Source organism: Mycteria americana, chromosome 1, assembly GCF_035582795.1.
Source record: "Mycteria americana isolate JAX WOST 10 ecotype Jacksonville Zoo and Gardens chromosome 1, USCA_MyAme_1.0, whole genome shotgun sequence".
Lineage (NCBI taxonomy): Eukaryota > Metazoa > Chordata > Aves > Ciconiiformes > Ciconiidae > Mycteria > Mycteria americana.
In genome coordinates this window covers 135,908,528-135,927,701 of record NC_134365.1, presented here as the reverse complement: position 1 = coordinate 135,927,701, position 19,174 = coordinate 135,908,528, and the positions used below count along the sequence as shown (strand labels likewise).

At 42.6% G+C, this 19,174-nt stretch overlaps 1 protein-coding gene across 2 annotated transcripts in view; it reads right to left on the bottom strand.

Moving 5' to 3' along the window:
- MAP3K15 (mitogen-activated protein kinase kinase kinase 15) overlaps nt 1-12,901 on the bottom strand; it is a 91,585-nt gene extending 78,684 nt beyond the window's left edge. For both annotated transcript variants that reach the window (XM_075521524.1, XM_075521532.1), the window contains exon 1: nt 12,571-12,901. In XM_075521524.1, coding sequence (XP_075377639.1) covers nt 12,571-12,901 — 331 coding nt within the window. The remainder of the gene's footprint in view (nt 1-12,570) is intronic.
- Nucleotides 12,902-19,174: the final 6,273 nt, after the last annotated feature.

The window sequence follows — 19,174 nt, the reverse complement described above, 5'->3', positions numbered from 1 at the left end:
CAAGATAAATTTACAAGACAAAAGCTAATCTAACTCTACAAGTATTGTTTTGAAGCTGATTTCTTGCAACATTCTATTTATCACACAACTGAATCCACAGCTGAAGTTTTTATACTGCTGTTCAAATCAGCAGTCTGTAAGTACTTTCATTGTCCAAAGTCCCAAACAGACTTCATGAAATCTCTGGCACTTCTTGATGGAGCATCCTCTTCTTATTATTTTGGGGAAAGACCACAGTCAGATTTGGGGATGATCAGCAAAGAAGAATAAAAACAAAACTGAAAAAAAAAAGGGGGGGGGGGGGGGGGGCGCTACAGAAACAGTGAGCATCTTTATTAATGTGCAAGTTTTTCTACTAAGCAAATTTTCCCTTTTGAAGATTTCTGAATTCTGTATATGTATGTATGTATGCCTATGCCTGTAAGTCAGTCTTGAGCCATGGAGCAGGCAGAACACTGAATTTTGTATCACTAGAGTCCGTGTGCTGGTTTTACAAGCACAGTTTCAGATGCAATGAGGAAAAAAGAACTTCACAGCAGTAATTCAGGTGTTCTTCAGATGGCAAGCAGTTTCTTAGAAAATGTTTTGGAAATCTGTGTTATCAGGTTATCCAAACACTGTACAGAGTCCTGAGGCATTTTGATGCACATGGGCTGTGTGCCTTCAGCATACATCAGCAGAATCTTCCCATCAGTTCTGATACTGCCTGATTTCACTTGACTAAACTAGCCTTCATTCAAAGATTAAGTTCTCATAATCACAGCAATGGTATTAACTGTGACAGACTGTATGTAAAAAATCAGCATCACTGGGATGCTGTTTGGTAATTGAGTACGTCTCATGATTATCTTATTACCAACCTCAAAGATACAAAAGACGACAGAACATAGTTCCCTGCATTACGCTGCTTCCAAACAAAGGATGTTACTAGCCACATTCACTGAATTCTGCTGGAGAATACCTGGAATCAGTGCTCTGACAGACTGTCATGTAGTTATGGGCCAGGCCAGAAAACTGGGTCTGTGCTTTTACAGCATAGTTCTTACTTGTGGCCAGGCCAGCCACAAGGCTGCCTCCGCACCATTAGAACCATCTTTTTTACTGTGTTCTGCAGTATGACTATGAGACAGCCAGGCTATCAGACGATGTCAAATGCTGTTGAAAGTGGGCATTTACTGTTTTTTCTTTTGGCACTAGTCTGGCTGCTGTTCACTAGCTGGAATTAAGTGTTAGGCTTGCAAGACAAGACTAAATCAGCATATTTTTCAAAGGATTTGTTAAAAGTGTTCAGGGATTGTGACAACAGGGAGTATTTTCATGAAGAGTAGCATATGCTCCAGAAGGAGGAAAGGATCTATTCAACACATTGCAGCATTCATTTTACATGAATCCCTAAAGCTTTATGAGCTTTGATGAAATACAAGTCCAAGTTAGGGTTGAGCAACTACCAAAGTCAGATCTGAGGCCCCACAGATTTATTAAACAGACAGGACAGAATAGCAACTGCCACCTCTTTTAGGGACTGTAAGGTGGAAACTCAAATTTGAAGTCATATTGAAGGAAAAGGATCAACAGTACATTGCTAATGTGTACCTTGTAAATGTGTCATGGTGGGAGTATGCAAGAAAGTTTAGATTTAAGATCCTAAATTCTGAACATCCATCTTTAAAATTGACCAAAATACCAAAAGTTAAGGAAATTAACTTGTTATTCTTCTCAGAAGTTGTATTATATCTTCTCAGAGGCAATCATTACTCAAAACAAGGAATCTGAAGAGGCATTAAAGGGTAAAAAAAAAAAAAAAAAAAAAAAATCAAGCATTCTTTTGTGCCTTGATTGCAAGCCAGAAAGTCAAGACAGTTTCTGGTTTTCCAAAAACTAGATGAAGACTTGCCTAGTTTTGTTCTGTAGTTGTTATAATAAGCAAAAAGGTAAGTTTATCAACTCTGAAACTTAATTACCATGAAAACAAAAAAATCCATCTCAACCATTTTCAGACTTCCTTTCATTCTGATTTGCATACTTTCTCTACCTGACAACAACCCATAATTCGTCAGTTATCTTAAGGACCATGAACAACAGCAGTAGGAACAGGCACAATGTCTGGCTTTGAGCTTGATAATCATGTCCTTTTCTCAGACTGGGTTTAAAGACTGAAGCATGTTAAGCATCCGCTTACAAAGAAAATATCTGAAACAAATAACTCAGTTCCACAGAAGACAGAGATGATGCTGATAAAAGTGGACAGTTACTCTGTTAAACATGATTGTGCACACAGAAGCTCTGCTAAGTAAGGAAGCCTAGTGCCAAACAGTAACGCCATTGTAAACATTAGCTTTTCTCCTGCAAATTTTTATTATCGACTAAGATTAGAGCAGCAGAGATGACTGGTCTAGCACCATTGGAAAGCAACACACAGACAGAATACAGCCTTGTACTGTTTTCATTTACCAATTCCCAACTCCAGTTTCATCTTGTCACTCTCAGAGCAAAGGCAAAACTAACAAGAAATCTCTCCCCTCAACACACGCACAAGTTAGCAGAATTTAAAAAAAAAAAAAATTTAAAAAATCCTTTTTCTTTCTTCAACTGCTGTGAAGGAAAGGCAGCAACAGGAGAGTTAATGCAGCTAGTCTCACCTGAATGAAATTATTATGGGCAGATATTTTTCTGCATTAGACAAAACCTGCAGCCTTTCTGTGATTGCTAAGGCAAAGACACTTGTCAATACAGTTTCTTCTGGCTGAGCTAGCTACTAAATATTTGTAACAAATTTAAAGCAGGGAGGAGAGAGGAAGGCAATCAAGTGGCAAATAAGTCAGTATCCCAAGTGTAAACCAAGTAACTCCCATATTATTTTCCCCACAATCAGTTTCATGAATCTACAACTCTGTTTTTGACAGGCCTGGAGGCAATGGAGTACGACAATTCATGGAAAACACTGCTGACACCAGTAGGAAACTGAAGAGTTTTAGGGAAGGCTCATCATCATGCTTATTTACATGGGTGTGTGTTTGTTTTCCAGAACTAATGCATTTTGGGCTTAGACTTCAAAAGCTTTAGGTACTATGTGAACAACATTTCTCAAAATGTTGGAGAGGCCAATGGCCATCAGTGGTTGAGCTACAGTTCTGTGCATGAAGGCATATTTTCCTAAACGGGAGAAGAAAAAAAACAAACAGCAGAGAGTCTAGACATTTCCTTCCATAACTTGATACAAAATGAAACAAAAAAAATTATACTGAGTGAAACAGGGTTAAAAAGCACTTCAAGATTATTCTATTTACAACTACCATTTGTTTCTTACTTTAAAGAGATATTGAAGAATTTTTAAACATAATTTAAGCAGAAAAGCAGTATATGCTACAGTGGACACAGCTATACATGCACAAGTTCAGCTATGATAAACTAGGGTACTGCCCTTAATACTGGATTTAGCTATACCACCCCAGATCAGCAGAAAGCTAGGGATGTAGTCTTAACAGTGCCATTACTGTTTTGGATTTGTGCCTGTCATCAGAGCCCGCTTCGGTCAATGAAAGAGCGTGCTTACCAAGGCTGGGATCATGTACTTTCAATGTAATAAAAGCTGGGGTACATTTTTTAAAGTTGTGAATCCCATTTGGCTTTAAGCTCCAAGGCATAACTGTTGCTGAACTACTGACTTAGATGAAAGTTTAAATGCTCGGAAGCATTACCAGAGAATATCTGAAAAGTTTCAGTTCTGCCACCTTGAACACCACAGCAGAATCATTTACCTTGTCAGGCTGAATACTACGAAGGATAAACAAAGCAAGCACAGTTTACCATGACACAGTGATCCAATACTTTTAAGTGTCAGAATTAATGTCCCAGCTTTGGGTCCCTCCTTGCAGACTACAGTGATGGAGCTTTTGCTCCTGACATGCCTCTATAGCCACCCCAACCTCCCAGGAAAAAGTGAAGGTACTTGCAGCACTCCTGAGAGAAAGACGACAGGCTAGGTGAAATCATACTGTGGGACACGTTTGGCCCATCAGCTGCCAGCAGAATCACACTGACCTCAGCACAGACTGGAGTTATGCTGTTTATAGCAAGCGTGTGCCAGGGAGCAGGATAAGGCAACAGCTGCGCTCCCTCTCTTGGCTCACCCTCAGGCACCCACATTGCTGTTCAAAGGCAGCCTGAGGCTAAAGCAATGCACATCTGTGCTGAAGCGCAAGGCAAACAGAGCCTACCATGTTCACAAATTTCATCTGCAAGTGGCAAACCATGTTGAGGTCCTCCTAAGAAAGACCCTACACCTATCTTGACTGCCTAATTTCAGCCGCGTAACATCACTGCAGTGTGAAAAGAGGCAGCAGCTAGGCCAAGCAACCACCACTGGGGCTGCTCCTCCATGTGCGTCGAAGTAGAAGTATGCCCTGAGTATCAATTGAACACAGGTTTGCAGCCAGCATGGACAACCAGCGAGTTTGGACTTGAGGCCATCTTATAAGTGGAATATAGAGGAAGCCAAAAAGTCTGAAGTTCTCACCCGAGTTCTGCACGAATTCCTTACACATCAGAAGAGCTTTACCTCAAGCTTCTACAGCTGCAAACCAGGAACATTAGTTACTTTTTAACTAGGGAGTACATCACCATTTGTTAACATGCAAGTGTAATTTGACGATTAAAAAAGCAATGTATGATTACACTGATAAAAGCAGGACATGACTGCAGAACATAAAATGAGCGTATCTATCATAATTTGTCTGTTTCATGGCAGGATAGAAATTAAAGCAATGTAATTAACCAACATAAGCAAATATTTCTTTTTTTTTTTAACTTAATTTTGTGACCTCAGGTCTTAGAGAAACAATTCTTAAACCTATGAAGAACATGCTACACACAGCACAGCAAAACTGAACAAGCATGCAATCACTGCAAAGGAGATGAGTGGCCAGGAACCAGGCTCCCCATAAGCAGCCTCATGCACCCACCCTGGTTGACTCAAGCCTGTCAGCCTCCTATACAGCTTCTTTTCAGGAGCTCTCTGATGTCACTGAGAGTCAACTTGAAATGCAACAAGGCAGAACCAGAGATCTGCTTGCCAACATCTCATGGTCAAATGGCACAGCAGATTCCTTCAGAGTGACTTAGGAACTATATTGAAAAATATGTTTGTGTATCATTCTTAAACAAAACAAAACAAAAGTGACCTTTAGATTTTGCTGACTGGTACGCATAGCCAGCATGGTTTTTTCCTCCTATCAGTAATCAGAACATTTACTTATAAGAAGAATTCCAGAAAATGCTGCAGAAAAGTGTCATTTCCCAAAAAACATTTAAGCAATATTTAAAAAACAAAACAAAAACACCTTAACTACAGTGTTTTCAAGGGCTGTGTGACAATAGTTGGTCTTCAGATCAAAGGCAGCTCAGGATAGATGCAGTCGTTCACCTCTTCAGAATAATCCTAAATGTTCAAATTTTCTAAATCATTTGTAATGGCTGTAATGGGTGTAAAAGCTTCTGTCTAACTAAGCCTATTTAGTGAGAATCAGTAAGACTTCTAATCATACAGTGAAAAATATTACTTGCAGAGTAACTTAAAACAAAACGGACACACACACAACTTGTATTATATTCCGCGAGAATATTCCTTCTTAGCTGATTCAACACCTAGAAATCATCTGATGTGTTCCTAGCTACAAAACCCAGTGATAAAGGGTTCACAGACAGATTCCTGGAAGCCTTCTCATATTTAATACTTAAGCTCAAGAGGAGAGAAAGACAAGCAGAGAAAATGGACAGTTGTAGGTTGGGTTGGTTTTTGGTTTTGTTATTGGTTTTTTTCACGCAAGTAAGTTTCATGCAGAGGAAAGAACAGGAAAAAAAGAACTGCATTCCTAATTTTTTTTTCCTTTATCCAAAAGTCATGGCACAGAAATGAGTCACTTCACATAGACAGTGCATGCACATGTACATAATCTCATCTTGAAACAATGAAAAAAGTCCAAATTTGCATGGTTAGCACCAGTTTTTGAGAGATGCAAACAACTTCATTAAAAGGTAGGACTCATACTAGGTTTGGATTGTCAGTACTTCTTTCCACATGACCCATCACAACTAAAAAGAGATGTTAGGTCCAAAAGGAGAAGTAATAGAACAGAATCTCTCTCCATTAGAGAATCAGGGTATATTTCTTCTTTTTATTTTTAACAACATCATCATTCTCTGAATACAGCTCTGATCTTGCATTTGGCCCATGGCAATATACCAAAGGAAAGTTAATTAATTCCACCTAACCTATTTATGGTTATTTATTTGGATAACCAGTGCATGGTTACTTATTTGCATGTTTCTAAGCTTGTTCAACTGACATTACAGGAGCTATTTCACAGAATACATGCAAGTTGAACCAAAGTGAAGCCTTTCCGGTTACACACAGAAAAAGCAACAGGGTTGATACAAATCCATTCTTCACAGGTGACAGGTAGAAAATAACATTCTCCACTGTTGAGCGAAAGCATGCAAATCTCTGAACACAAATGAGCATTTCTGCAAGAACACTTAATGTTGGAAATTGACCCCAACTAACATCATTAAAGCAAAATACACCTCTTGAATGTAATACATGTGTCACAGCACCTGAGATGTATCATAACACAGTAACATATCAACTTGATGGATTGCATCAGGCTTGTTACTGTCATTTAAAACTCACCTCACGCACTTGGATATAAAAAGATTACAATACTGGTATATTACAGGGTCTTGTTATCAGAATATTTAGTTCGATGGCACAATGCAGAGCTTTGCTGGAGGCACCTGTAGTTGCTCTAGATGAGCAGTACCATACAGAGATAAAAGATCAGGTCCCGATAGCTCTGCTGTTGTATCAAAGCAGCACAATATCCAACCTAGTCAGTCCTAGCCTCTCAGCCACCACCTTCCCACTTTGAAGATGGCTGGTTTGCATCTCTTTACATTTCTGTATTCTGTGGTATATACATCTCCTGAGATTTAAAGCAAATACACCCCTAGCCATTGAGCCAATTGCAGGAGAAAAGAAAGAAAAAATATTAAGTATTCCTCAGAAAAACAGCAAACCCTGCCTGCTGAGGTAAGCATCAGAGAGCTAACCCTTAACCCCTTCCCCACTGTTCACTGTCACACCCAGGGGCAAAGATAAAGTGCAGCAGGAAGGTTTGTCAAAGTTTATTTAAGAAGTTATGTCCTCAGCTGTCATTCTCACCTTCCTGTCAGAGATTACAATCCCTGCAACAGAGTCAGCAAGACAAGCATGTGCCTACAGCTCAGCTACACTAGTTACTGTACCGTATATTAGCTTAAACTAGTGACAAATGTTTACTGTACCCTGACATACTAGCCTTTGGACTGAAGAAGTTGAAGCACCCCTGCCAATTCTGAAGTGGGGACACTGGCCTGCAGAGGGCTTCAGGGTGGGCAGCTGGGTACAGGCAATAATGATTCCTTCAGTGGCTGCCAGAGCCTGAAAATTAGGATCCAGAACATACATTTCCTCCTTCCCCTTTCATGGTGTAACATGAAGAAAAAGAGTTTCAAGGACAAGAAATTCGGGTTATGTTAAGAGTGGTTCAACTATGGTACAGAAGTAAGGAGGACCCATGTTTCAGTCTCTGTCTGGGCCCCCTCCCAAGTCTAACATTGGCTCTGAGTGAAGATGGGGCTGCAGAGACAGGTATCAGACAATGCATTTTGGGGCTGCCTTATGCAGGATGTTGGTTAGAGAAGTTCATACGTAGCAAAACAACAGAAACAGACTTCAACATATTCCACTGTACTCACAAATGATCTAACATAGTTCCTGGACTGTCAGAAGAATACTCATTTTTCTCAGGCAAACTTTTAGCTTTATTCCTCGGGACTCCAATCTCTCTCTAGCTTGTCTTCCTTTCAGTCGACTTTCATCCTGCTGACTTCAGTGACATCTCTAAATGCTGTGGTCAAATGGTCGAAGAAACATTGCAGGTCTCAAAACAGATTGCTGTACATCCCTCATGAGGTAAAAGGATGATCAGCTACAGAAACAGGATTTCACGGAACCAAAATGGGAACATCCAAAACTCATGCAACTGTAGAGGCCACTCCTTCACTTAACACTGTAGCCAAATACTGTGGCACTTCAGGCAATAAGCCCTGATAAAGTTTCAGGTAGACAAGTGAAAGCTACATCTCTTTCTATCTAGCATCACCTTTCCATAGACACAGGTCAGACATTTAACTTTGACATCACGTTTGCTTTCTTAGTACATCCAGAACAGAAAGATCCTTTGCAGCTCTGGTAAGAGCACAAAGAGGCTGAATCACTCTACCTGTAACATCACTAACCAAGCCATGTTCACCTTTTGACTATGTCTCTTAAGCTGTTTATGAATGCACTACAGTGCCTGTAGTTTGATTTTCTGCATGGGATAATTCTGAAGAATTTTTAAAATCCTCAATTAGCTCCTAGGCTCACTGTTCCTGTGTAAAATTGCTTTTATTTTGTGCAAAAAAGCTTCACACTAATGTCTGGTATCCGTGGCTTTCAGTCTAAAAACATTGCCTCTCTTTTTTCCTGGAGATACAGTCAATGTATGCAAGCATCCTTGTTGCTTCTCTATTAGGTAGATACCATCACCCACTTCTGCATAACATAAATTACTTTGTTGACAGCCTGTTTCTAGCACAGGCTGAGCAAAGAGACTTCATCTTTCTGTCATCAAGCCCCTATTTCACAATTTGTTGTAAGTTTGCTCTCACAAGTGCTATAGTTCCCCTTTAGCAAAGCATCTTAGAAAGTTTAGTGATTTCTTAAGATCAGGGTCATTCTGCATTACCTGCTGGTCTGCAATAACTAACTAAAGGCATAAGTCACACATGATAAGATTTCAAACGATGGGAAGTCAGTAATGAGTACACTCAAGCAGAAGAGAGAGACATCATACTCTTATTATGGAATATAGGTGGTTTTGCAGCACTCTTCTCAGTGGTTTACTGAAAAATCATCTACTAGAAAATCTGCCTGCAGACAGGAAAAAGAGGTTCCTGTTGATCTTTTTCTTTGCACTCTGTCCTTAAAGTTTGCTGGTTTTGTCATCAAAGGTACCAATTCCAAGAATCATTATATTATAGATTCATACTAAATAAGATAGATAAGCTTGCCGGGAGGGGTGGGGGGTGGGGGTGTCTTATGACTTTAAGTAAATGGCTACAATTTCAGGCAGAGTGGGGAAAAAGGGATAAGGGATAGCACTTTTAACAAAGACCCTGTCGTTACTATTCACAATGAGATGGACCTCACTACTCAGTCTTTAAGCATTAGTAGATACTTACTGGGTACGGTTCCAACTAGTAAACCAAGAGATGGCTACAGGCAAGCATCTTTTAGAGAATTCCCACCCTAGGAGCAAGAGGAACTGCTTCTCAAGGTTCTGCCCATAGTGTACAGAAAGTAAATACACATTATAATAGATATCTTCAGTATGGGAAACATCTGCTCGATATCTTACACAGGCAGTAATAAAACTTCTTTAGATTTTTTCTTTTTAAAGTAAACACACAGTAATTTCCTAACACAGAAAGTTCATCATGAGCCATAGGATTGCTCATATTAAAACTCATTCTTAATGTTGTTCTTCGTTAAGAACTGAATAGATGCCAACAGTCCCAATCCAACATATATTCTGGAAAAAGAATATGGCAACAATCAATTGTATCTATAAAATATAAAAATTAAAAAGGATTGATTTTTCAAAGATAAAAGAAATTGCAGGGTAGCAGATTAAGAATGTTGCATGTAAATGAACAATTATCAGATTCAGCAGTTTTGGATAATAGCTTGATAGGTATTCAAAAACATGAGGCAGGGAGAACTCACCACTAAACAACACAGAGCAAGTTATCAGGAAACAATGACAGATCATTGTATATAAAATGAGAACTGAAAAAAAAAAGGGGCAGCACTTTAAAATCCATGGTAATGAAAATCCAATATGAAACTTAGGTCCACTGCTAGCTGATACCAGTAAGATAAAAGAAAAAAAAAAGGGGGGGGAAAAAAGGAAAGAAAAACAATAAAGTGAAAAGTGTAATGGATATTTTTTGTCCCTTTGCAGAATGAAGCAAGAAGATGTAATTACTCCATATGACATTGTTAAAGGACCAAAAATTTCCCCACCTCTAGCATGTAGTAGGAGGAAATGAAGCAGCAAGTACTAAGATAAAGACACTTCACCCCAATGTGCCAGCATAATTTTCTAAGTTTAAATTTTAGAAGTTTAAATGTTCTGACTGAGGGTTCCTCTGAACGTCAGTTTTAGACATACCATAGGAACTGGGAAAACTCCAAAGGATGGGGCAAATATCAGTACAGCCTGACTATTTTAAAAAAAGATAAAAGGGAACTACAGAGATGCTCACTTAAAAAAGAGACAGTAACTGCAGCAATGCAAGAACAAAAAAGCTATTAAAAATGTTGATGCTAGAAGAGCTACTTATTAAAATATTAAAACAACAGAAGAGCAAAATAAACACTCTATGAAAATTATTGTTCATACTTAACAGCTTTTTTTTTTTTTTAATTAAGGATGCTTGCATTTTCAGGGTAACATTGCAGTTAATAGCAGTTAAATCAGGACCCCTGACAATGAATTAATTCTAAAATACTACTGACACATTCAGCATGGTTTTCAAAAAAGTATATACAGACAAATAAATCTCTCTGCTTTTTGACAGCTTGCAGGTCTGGTTGATGAAGGTGACCCATGCTAATCCATTTGAGTTTTTCTTAATACAGGTAATTTATCATTAAAGGATGCTTTGATCAAAAAGTTTGGCAAATAAAGGCATACATTACACAGATCAAAAAGTTGTCCCCCTGGCTGATCTCAAAATGTTGCAACTGGAAAGAAATCCACACAAAGACTACTTTGAACAGCCTCCTTTGGAACAATTCCTGGTTCAGGACTATTCAATTAGTTTTTAATGGACACTAAAAATGATATGAAGTATTTGCTGACTAAACCTGGACCTATGAGTGTTGCAGGAGTATCCAGTAACAAGGCACTTCATTATTACAAAGTGATATTAATCACCGACAAAGTGATCTTGGTCCTACAAGATGTCTTGAATGCAAATGTCTGCGAAGGTAGGCCACATTCCCAGACAAGAGGCAGTCACTTCAGAATGCAGCAACTTAAGAAAACATTTTAAATAACTGTCCCAAGCTCTCAGTACAATGCAGAGCAGGTGTGTGCATAAATTAATAGGACTATTAGTAGAAACAGAGAAATTTTGCATTGATGAGTACACTATTATGCTTACCTTCAGAAGGGCTACAAAAACACTGGAGATGATACACAAAGAAATTACTAGTTCATGGTTGTGTACTAAGACACACAAAGAATATATTTATTATACACTTGTCAACCTTGCTAGCAGAGATCCCCTGACTGGGAAGTTAAAAAACAGCAACAAAGGACATGAGGTTCCTCAATAATTGGGTGACTTATCAGGGGATGAAATGGACTCATCATCATATGAGAATTTAAAATAAGACTAAAGTTTTAAGAAATATTCTTTAACATATCTCATGAGCAAAACAAAGTTCTTCTTGTGAAAGATGGACATCAACATGGACTTAACAGTACTTTCCCTCTTTGGAGTCTGTGAATCCCCCAGTTTCCTAATGCCTGCTCATATGGATAGGAGAAAAAGTACCTCTGCATGTCTGCAACATGTCCACATACTCACCTTGATTAGTTTTAATAATACCTATTAACTCAGGGGCTTCCTCTGCTTGCTCAAAAAGCTCACAATTCTCTGCCATAGTGCCCAATCAGCCAGGTGTTTTTTGAGTGGAGAAGGGATAGCAGCTTTCTTTTGAACCATCAGACACCAGTCACCAACTGGAGCCTGGACAGGGTGGCCAATACTCACAAGTCTTCCTCCTCAGGGCATGCTTCTCTGCTCCCTTATTCAGAGCAATTGCTGGATCACTCTGGTCCTGGCTGCATGCAAGCCAATTTCACTGTCCAGGTCTGGAGTTAGAGCAGTGAACATGAAGCATCTGGCCAAGCCAGATCAGAGGCTTCTGGCTGGCCTGTCTTCATGCTATGTCTCACTCTAAGCTCCCAACCAGGCTGGGAGCTGGAAGAGGGAGAGTAAAACACAGTAGCAAGAGTTTTGCTACTCCTTAAGGCTCGGTTGGTACCACAGGATCCACAGTCCTGCTGGGGCAACACAACGTGGTGACTGAAAGAGCTGCTATAAGGGCCTGAATTTTTTCACACACCTCCTCCTCCTCCATGTGCAGGACACTCCTGAAGACCAGGTTCTTGCTCCCATTACATAAGGTTCCCCTCATAGCCATTTTCCTGTCTCCACACCCCTTCTCAAGACCCCCCCTCACCGTCTCACATTTGCCCCGTTCCCCCTCTTCTCTGGCCTCTCCGGCATCACCTTTACCGAGCCTTCCCCAGCTCGGCCGGCCGTGACCCCACACAACCCGGGAAGGTGGCACCGGGCAGGGGCGAGCCTGAGCCCCCGCCCCGCGGCCCCGCCTCAGCCCAGCCTGCTCACCCGCGTCGTAGAAGGCGTCCAGCACCGCCGTCTCCCCGAAGTCCAGCTCCCCGAAGTTGACCGTGCCGAGCTGGGCCCCCTCGGCCTCGCAGGCCCGCAGCAGGCACTGCCGCGCCCCGGCCTCGGGGCTCCGCGCCCCGGCGCCCGCCTTGGGCGGGTCGTTCAGCACGTACACGGCCCGCAGGCAGCGCGGCCGCGGGGCTGCCGCGCCGACCTCCACCGCCTCCCCACCGCCCGCCGCCGCTTCAGCCGGGCCAGCGGCCGGCAGCTCCGGCTCCGCGCAGGGGTGCGCCGGCTCCGCTACCGCGCTGCCGCCCGCGGGGCTCTCCATAGCGGCGCCGAGGACTGAGGGGAGCCGGTGGCTGCCGGCAGGTGCTCAGGCGGGGCCGCGCCCCATCGCAAACAGTTGGGCAAACTCCGGGGCGCAGGGTGAGGCGGCTCCCTCCTGCCGCGCGGCCTTTCCCCCCGCGCTTCTCCCCTCCCCTCCGCGGCTGGGCGCTGCGGCCGGGAGGCACCCCTCCCCGGCAGGCGGGCACGGGGACGAGGTGGGGCGAGGTGAAGGCGGCCGGAGCGGAGCGGAGCTCAGCGCTGCCCTCCCGGGACGGGATAGCCCGGGGGAGCTGCGCCGCGCGGAGCCCGGCTCCCCCTTCGGCGGCACAGCCGGGCAGCCCGCCGTGCTTTCACAGGACAAACGCCCCACTTCCCTCCGCGACCAAGGCGGTACTGAGGAGGAGGCAGCGCCGTCGGGGCGACCGCGCCTCGTTTATTACTTCCCTTCCCCGCCCCTCGCCGTGCATGCTGTACCTCCGCGCACCGCCCGCTACTCCACTGTTACCGCTTGGCTCTTGTTGCTATTTCACACGGTGGCACCGCGCGCCCCGCTCGGGTTCCTCTGAGGGTTACAGGGGTTAGGTTAAGGCGAGCGGCCGGCAGCGAGGAACCCGCACGTCGGGCTGTTATGGCCCCCCTTCCCCCGGCCTGCCGTGAGGGGCCCTGCCCGCTTCCCCGCCCCGCGCGCGCGGCCGTTGGGAGCCGTTTACCCGCCGCCCGCCGTGAGGAGCCGGCTCAGCCCCGGCTGGGCTTCCCGCCGCCGCCCCGAAAGGGCTGCCTCCTCCCGAGCCGCGCAGGCAGGCGCACCCCTCGTAACCCGGGGGTCTGCCCGCGGTTGGCATCTTAGATCCGCCCTGTTTCTGAAGAAGCAAAGGCAACTGCTACTGCTTTTCCTCCCTCGACTCGCCCTATCATGGCTTTTTCCCCACTGGTTCTTCTTTCTCTTGCTGTGTGAACGACTTGGACCACAGACAAACTGTATTAGAAGTTGGGTTAATAGTTCATCCTTCACTTCCTTCTCTTTTCTTTAAAATCTCCCACGATCGTGGTAAAAACAGCTCCTAGAACCTCTGTGGCAACTCCTGGCTTCTTTGTAAGAACAAAATTAATTTTGAGCATCCCATTTACTAACACATTTTTCTTATTAGCTAAACTGACGACGGCAGCCTCGGCTTTGGCACTGCTGTTGGGCGAGTTGCTGATTTGTGCAGCAAGAGAAAGTGAAAGGCAGGCTGCACGTGGATAACTCTGTATCTCGGCCTTGTACCGCAGCTGTCAAAAGGACACCGATACACCCTACGAAGACCACGGCCTACCAGTGATCAAAGGAACAGTGGAAAACTACAGTCCTCAGGCAAATTTGTATTTGAAGTAGTAAACCTGTCTGGAAAGCTTTTTCATCTGATCTTTCACTCACTGTGACAGAAGAGGTTTTAAACAAACAGCATCTTCACCTTCTGCTGCAGCGTGGCTCCTTGTGGCTATCCCAGGTTAATATCTTTGCCATGTGCTGTAATACAACAAAAGCAACCACCAAAGACTTAGAGCACAGTATTTTCCTCTTTAGGTGTCTGGCACCATGGTTTGGTGACCGTAATAAGAATTCCAGTAGACAGTCTTTCTGAGAAACACTCCAGTGTGAGGATAGCATAGCACTGTGCAGTGTTCGTTTGCTTAGTGGCTTGTAAAGATTTTAGATGTGGAGAAATCATTTAAGAGGCAAACCTGTTTCTCATTTTGGAGAGTTTGGGGCAAATAAGCTGTTGGATTTGGTCCACAGGTTGGGGTGTGTGTGCTTTTTTTGAGAAAAGCACTAGTACATGAGACTTTGGAGGAATGATATACCACGGCCACCAGAGATCCCACTCGTTCCTGGCAGCTTTCCTCTTCAGGCAAGAGCAAGCCTTTTTATATGACAACCCGAACTCTGTTAGCCTTGATCCAGTAATGCACCAATTAGCTGATGTAACAGGAGAAAAATCTAAATCTGCATTTGGAAGGTACTCAGTGTGCACATTGCAGCCTTTGACCAACAAAAAGCACTAGCACATACATTTATGATCCTCCCCAATACAAATCCCACTTTGTATTTATTGCGTTATAAGAAAGTTTGGGTTCAACAGCTGGTATTAAAACTTGAAATGAAAAATACAGTACTGGCAAAGTTAAGGGATTATTTGCACAGGAAAGCATTTATCTTACTCGATTATTCTTAGGCTTTCAGCATCTAACATGCAAAAACAAGTTGCAATTTAATGGGTTCAGAACAGCAGATGCATGGCGCGGTGCTTTCTGTAATCTTGAAAATTGTTGAAGTGTTAATTCAGAACAAATATGTAGGCTGGAATTGCTTAGCAGGATGCCACTGAGACATAATAAATAAGCCTTTTCTGCCTGCTAGAGATTATCAAAATCTAGTTTGTTGTAGACCTAAGATGTGACTTTGGGTTTCATTTTGCAGATTTTAACATTTGCAGCACATTTGCAGAACATAACATTTTAAATTGCTTGCTGAGAGGTCTGTCTCTTGGTCTTGAAACAGAGCAACAGTTTCTCTTAGTAGATACTTCATGTGAACATAATTAAGAAGAGGATATTTTCCCCATTTCTTAATTATATCCACTTGTCTTCCAAACAGTATCCTCACTATTCCTTGGGCATTTTTCCTAACAAGCCGCCACACTCTGAATATCCATTTTTAGTAGTTTAACCTGGTGCAATTTGTTCAGAGTTCACAGGCTTTTTCTTTTCAATCTAGAAACAAGGAGTATTTTTAAAGGAAGAAGCTTCATTTTGTGTATTACAACTGAGTCTTCAGAAACTGTGGTTCAGCGCTGGTATGCCTGACATTTCCACTGAGCAACAGTATCTTCAGATCTTGCAAGTCACCTGAGTGAGAATAAATGGGAGATTCAGGTTTGGGGATATTTGAACAGTTTCTGTGCAAACCAAAAAATGTTAAATCTAGAAGAAAGAAGGTAAGTCATGCAACGCTTTTTCCTCTTTTGGAAACATGGTCCAGCAATGAGGTTATAAAAAGAGCCACCCTGCCCCCAGGGTTGCCTATTCAAATGTCCAGGCCAGAAGTGAACGTTCAGCTTTCATATACCTTTCCAAAACCTTTTGCCTTTGCACAGAACCCTGCCTAACAAAACCGAGCATAGACCCGAGAAGTCAACATTTGCTCTTATAGAGTAACATAAAGATGATGCCACAATTTTCTCAGGCAGCACTTTTCACCTATCAAATCTACTTAGTGCAGAATATTAACTGCTTAGACACCAGGAGCCATATGTTTGCTGCAATTCACAAAGACAGCAAGTGCTCCAAAGAAAATAGATGTCCTTGACACCACCTTTTTTTTTTTTTCCTTTTCATTTTGCAAATCCCTGAGCAGCAGTTGTTTCTAATGGGAAGTGAGTCCTTCCTTTTTTTCCCAGAGCTACAAACTTACAGTTCAAACTTGTAAAGCTGAGCTGTAAATTTATATCAAGTTTGACTCCACCAGCAGACGTGCCACCTTTTCCCCTGATGCATGTATAGCTACAGCATACCTTAGCTTCCCTTTTTTTAAAGAAAACACACACTAGAACTGGTGACATAAATGTCAGGCTGCAATTTCATTGCACTCTAACATTTTCAGCTATAAAGAGGGTCCTCCCATTTTACCCAGGGTCAGGGCAAACCAAGATCTCTTGGTTCAGGTAAGTACCAAGTAAACCAGAAGACACCCAGGTCCGTGGGGAACCTGCAGATCTGAGCTGTTCTTCCAAAGCGCAAATCCGCCCGCCTGTGCCCTGGCAGTATTTCCTGAAGACTGCCCGCCAGCACAGTACCCCGGGCATCCATCACACCTGGTGCGGGGGTGCCCAGGAGTCCGTCCACAGGCACTCGGCACTGACCATGCTCACACACGGGCACATCCTTAGCCACGACCACATCTCCCTCCTGCCCTTGCGTCCCAGGCAGGGAGCCCACAGCTGAGGCCAGGCGGCAGCGTCCCGTACAGGTCCCCCAAGAAGCACTGTCAAGGCAACCGTCGCCTCGCATGGACACGCATCCAGAAAGCCTGAACTCTGTGTCCTAGATGTGAGAATTTTTTCTGTATTGTGAAGATCAGGCATTAAGGAAAATATTTTGATGTCCGAATTCTTTCCTCACAAGCCACTGTACCAACCCTCCACAAGCTAATGCAATTTATGGTGTTTAAACTATTCCGAGCAAACACTTTGTTAATGGACATTTAGTATTACTGTTGCTAGTACGCTACCCCACTTATTTTCATTCACGGTGAGCAGGTCTCCAGGTAACCATACAGAAGTGTTGTCATGTGGATGAGGAGGAAAAGAGTTAATTTCTTTACTGAACAGGAAGATAAGATTTTTTTTTTTTTTAAAGCATGGATCCAGACAAAAGATGTTTTCTTTTTCAAGGTCATTATGTAGAAGCTTTACTAGAGTTTAAATAAAATGCTGTGAATTCTCCCTAAGAAGTCTAATAAACTGCTTGGTTTTGTTCAGAAGTCAGATTCAAAATATTAACTCTCTACAATGGGAGCTAAGCAACATGGATAATTCTTGAAGAAAAGTTTCATGAAGAGGCCTAAAAATGCTACAAGCTTTAAAAGTTGACTTGCAGCAAAGCACACCTGTTTTGCAAGGGGAAACGTGGGTGCCTCAGAGTGACGTGAAGTCAAAACACCTTGGCCACCAAATCAACGTTGGAATTGGGTTCAGAGATCTCAGGGATTCCTCTTGCTTTTCTTTCACTGGAGAGCGTGAGGCCTCACGAGCTCATTTGACCTACTGACAAAGAACGAAGGCAAAGGAAATAACTGCTGGGTCACAGTGTTCTACTCAGATCCACTGTTTTGCACAGGGAAGCATGTTGCATGCAGCATCTGCTCGTCACTGCCCCTTGCAAATGAAGGACAGAGTGACATCTTGTATGAAATACAAGGTTAGTCAAAGGGTGACCTTTCTCTTCCTCTCCGCCTGCCTTGGAGAATGATAATTTTATACATACGTTCTGTGTGATCACAAGTACACAGGGCAAAATGGAATCAATTTCAAAATTGGCTTTGATTCCAAATTCCTCATCTCCTTTAGTTTTCAGGACATCCATCACTCTCATCAAAAATTCTTGCCTTTGGATTTTGAGTAGTTATAAGGCAAGTCTTTGGGAGTGTGAATGATTAAGGAGTGCAGGCTAGCAGTGAAAAAGTTATGCAAGTCTTCTCAATAGCTTCCACAAAGCCAGAATTTCACTTATAGATGACTGTGTGCATTTGAAATACAAAAAAAAAACCAACACAAACCAACAACCCACCAGTAAATACAGTAGCAAAGAGAAGGATGAACACCCCCCACACACACCCCCTTTCCTGAATCTCTATCAATGTAGAGAGCTCACACTTTCTATATGGCTGATAGTTGGCATTATTTACATTATTTCTCTCTATCAGACAGCTAGATCAGATCAATTACGCAAGACTCAGGCATGTGCATTTATAAAGTCTGGTTAAAAACTTTGTTCTGATTTAAGTACCTGTGGCTTTCCGGCCTTCCTCACTCAGCTCAGGAACTGAGAAGCAAACAGCCAGCTTAGAGCCAGAAGTTAACTCAAGTACTCCAAAATACAATCTTCAATCAATTAGTCAAACAGAAAATCACTTATCTCCAGTTTTCAACACATTTCAAATAACTTCCAGTTTATACTTCAGATGGGAGAAAACCAAACCAGGCCTCCATCCAGAAAGACCTCCCTTAGACCCTGAAATTTCTGAACCCCCACCAAGATGACTAATGCTAGAGAAAAACCTCAAGAAAACCTGGGGAAAGAGAACACTTTCAACTTAGGAGGATGGAGTCCTCAGCTGACTGTCTATATCATTCTGACTTTTAGTATTCAAGTACTAGATATTAATACTTGAACAATATCAGCCCTAGATTTCTTCACTCGTACAGCATCTTGACATGATGAATATTTTCTCTTCCGCAGTCCTAAACCTAACAGACTGCTCCTCATGTTGGGTCTCTCTCCAATTCAGCAGGTCCTAGAGGTGAGAAATACACATTTCCTTGAAGAATAAGAAGCATCTTCAAGAGGTCTGGTTTAAAATGTTTGCGTGGGCAGAAGATTAAATATTCTTACCGGGCCTGATCAATTTTCCTGTTTTCAGCTTGATCAAAGTCTCTTTGACTTCTTTACGTGTCATGGCTCAGTGCTTTCATTGCAGTTGTTCTTGCATACTGTTTTGAGACAAGATTAGATT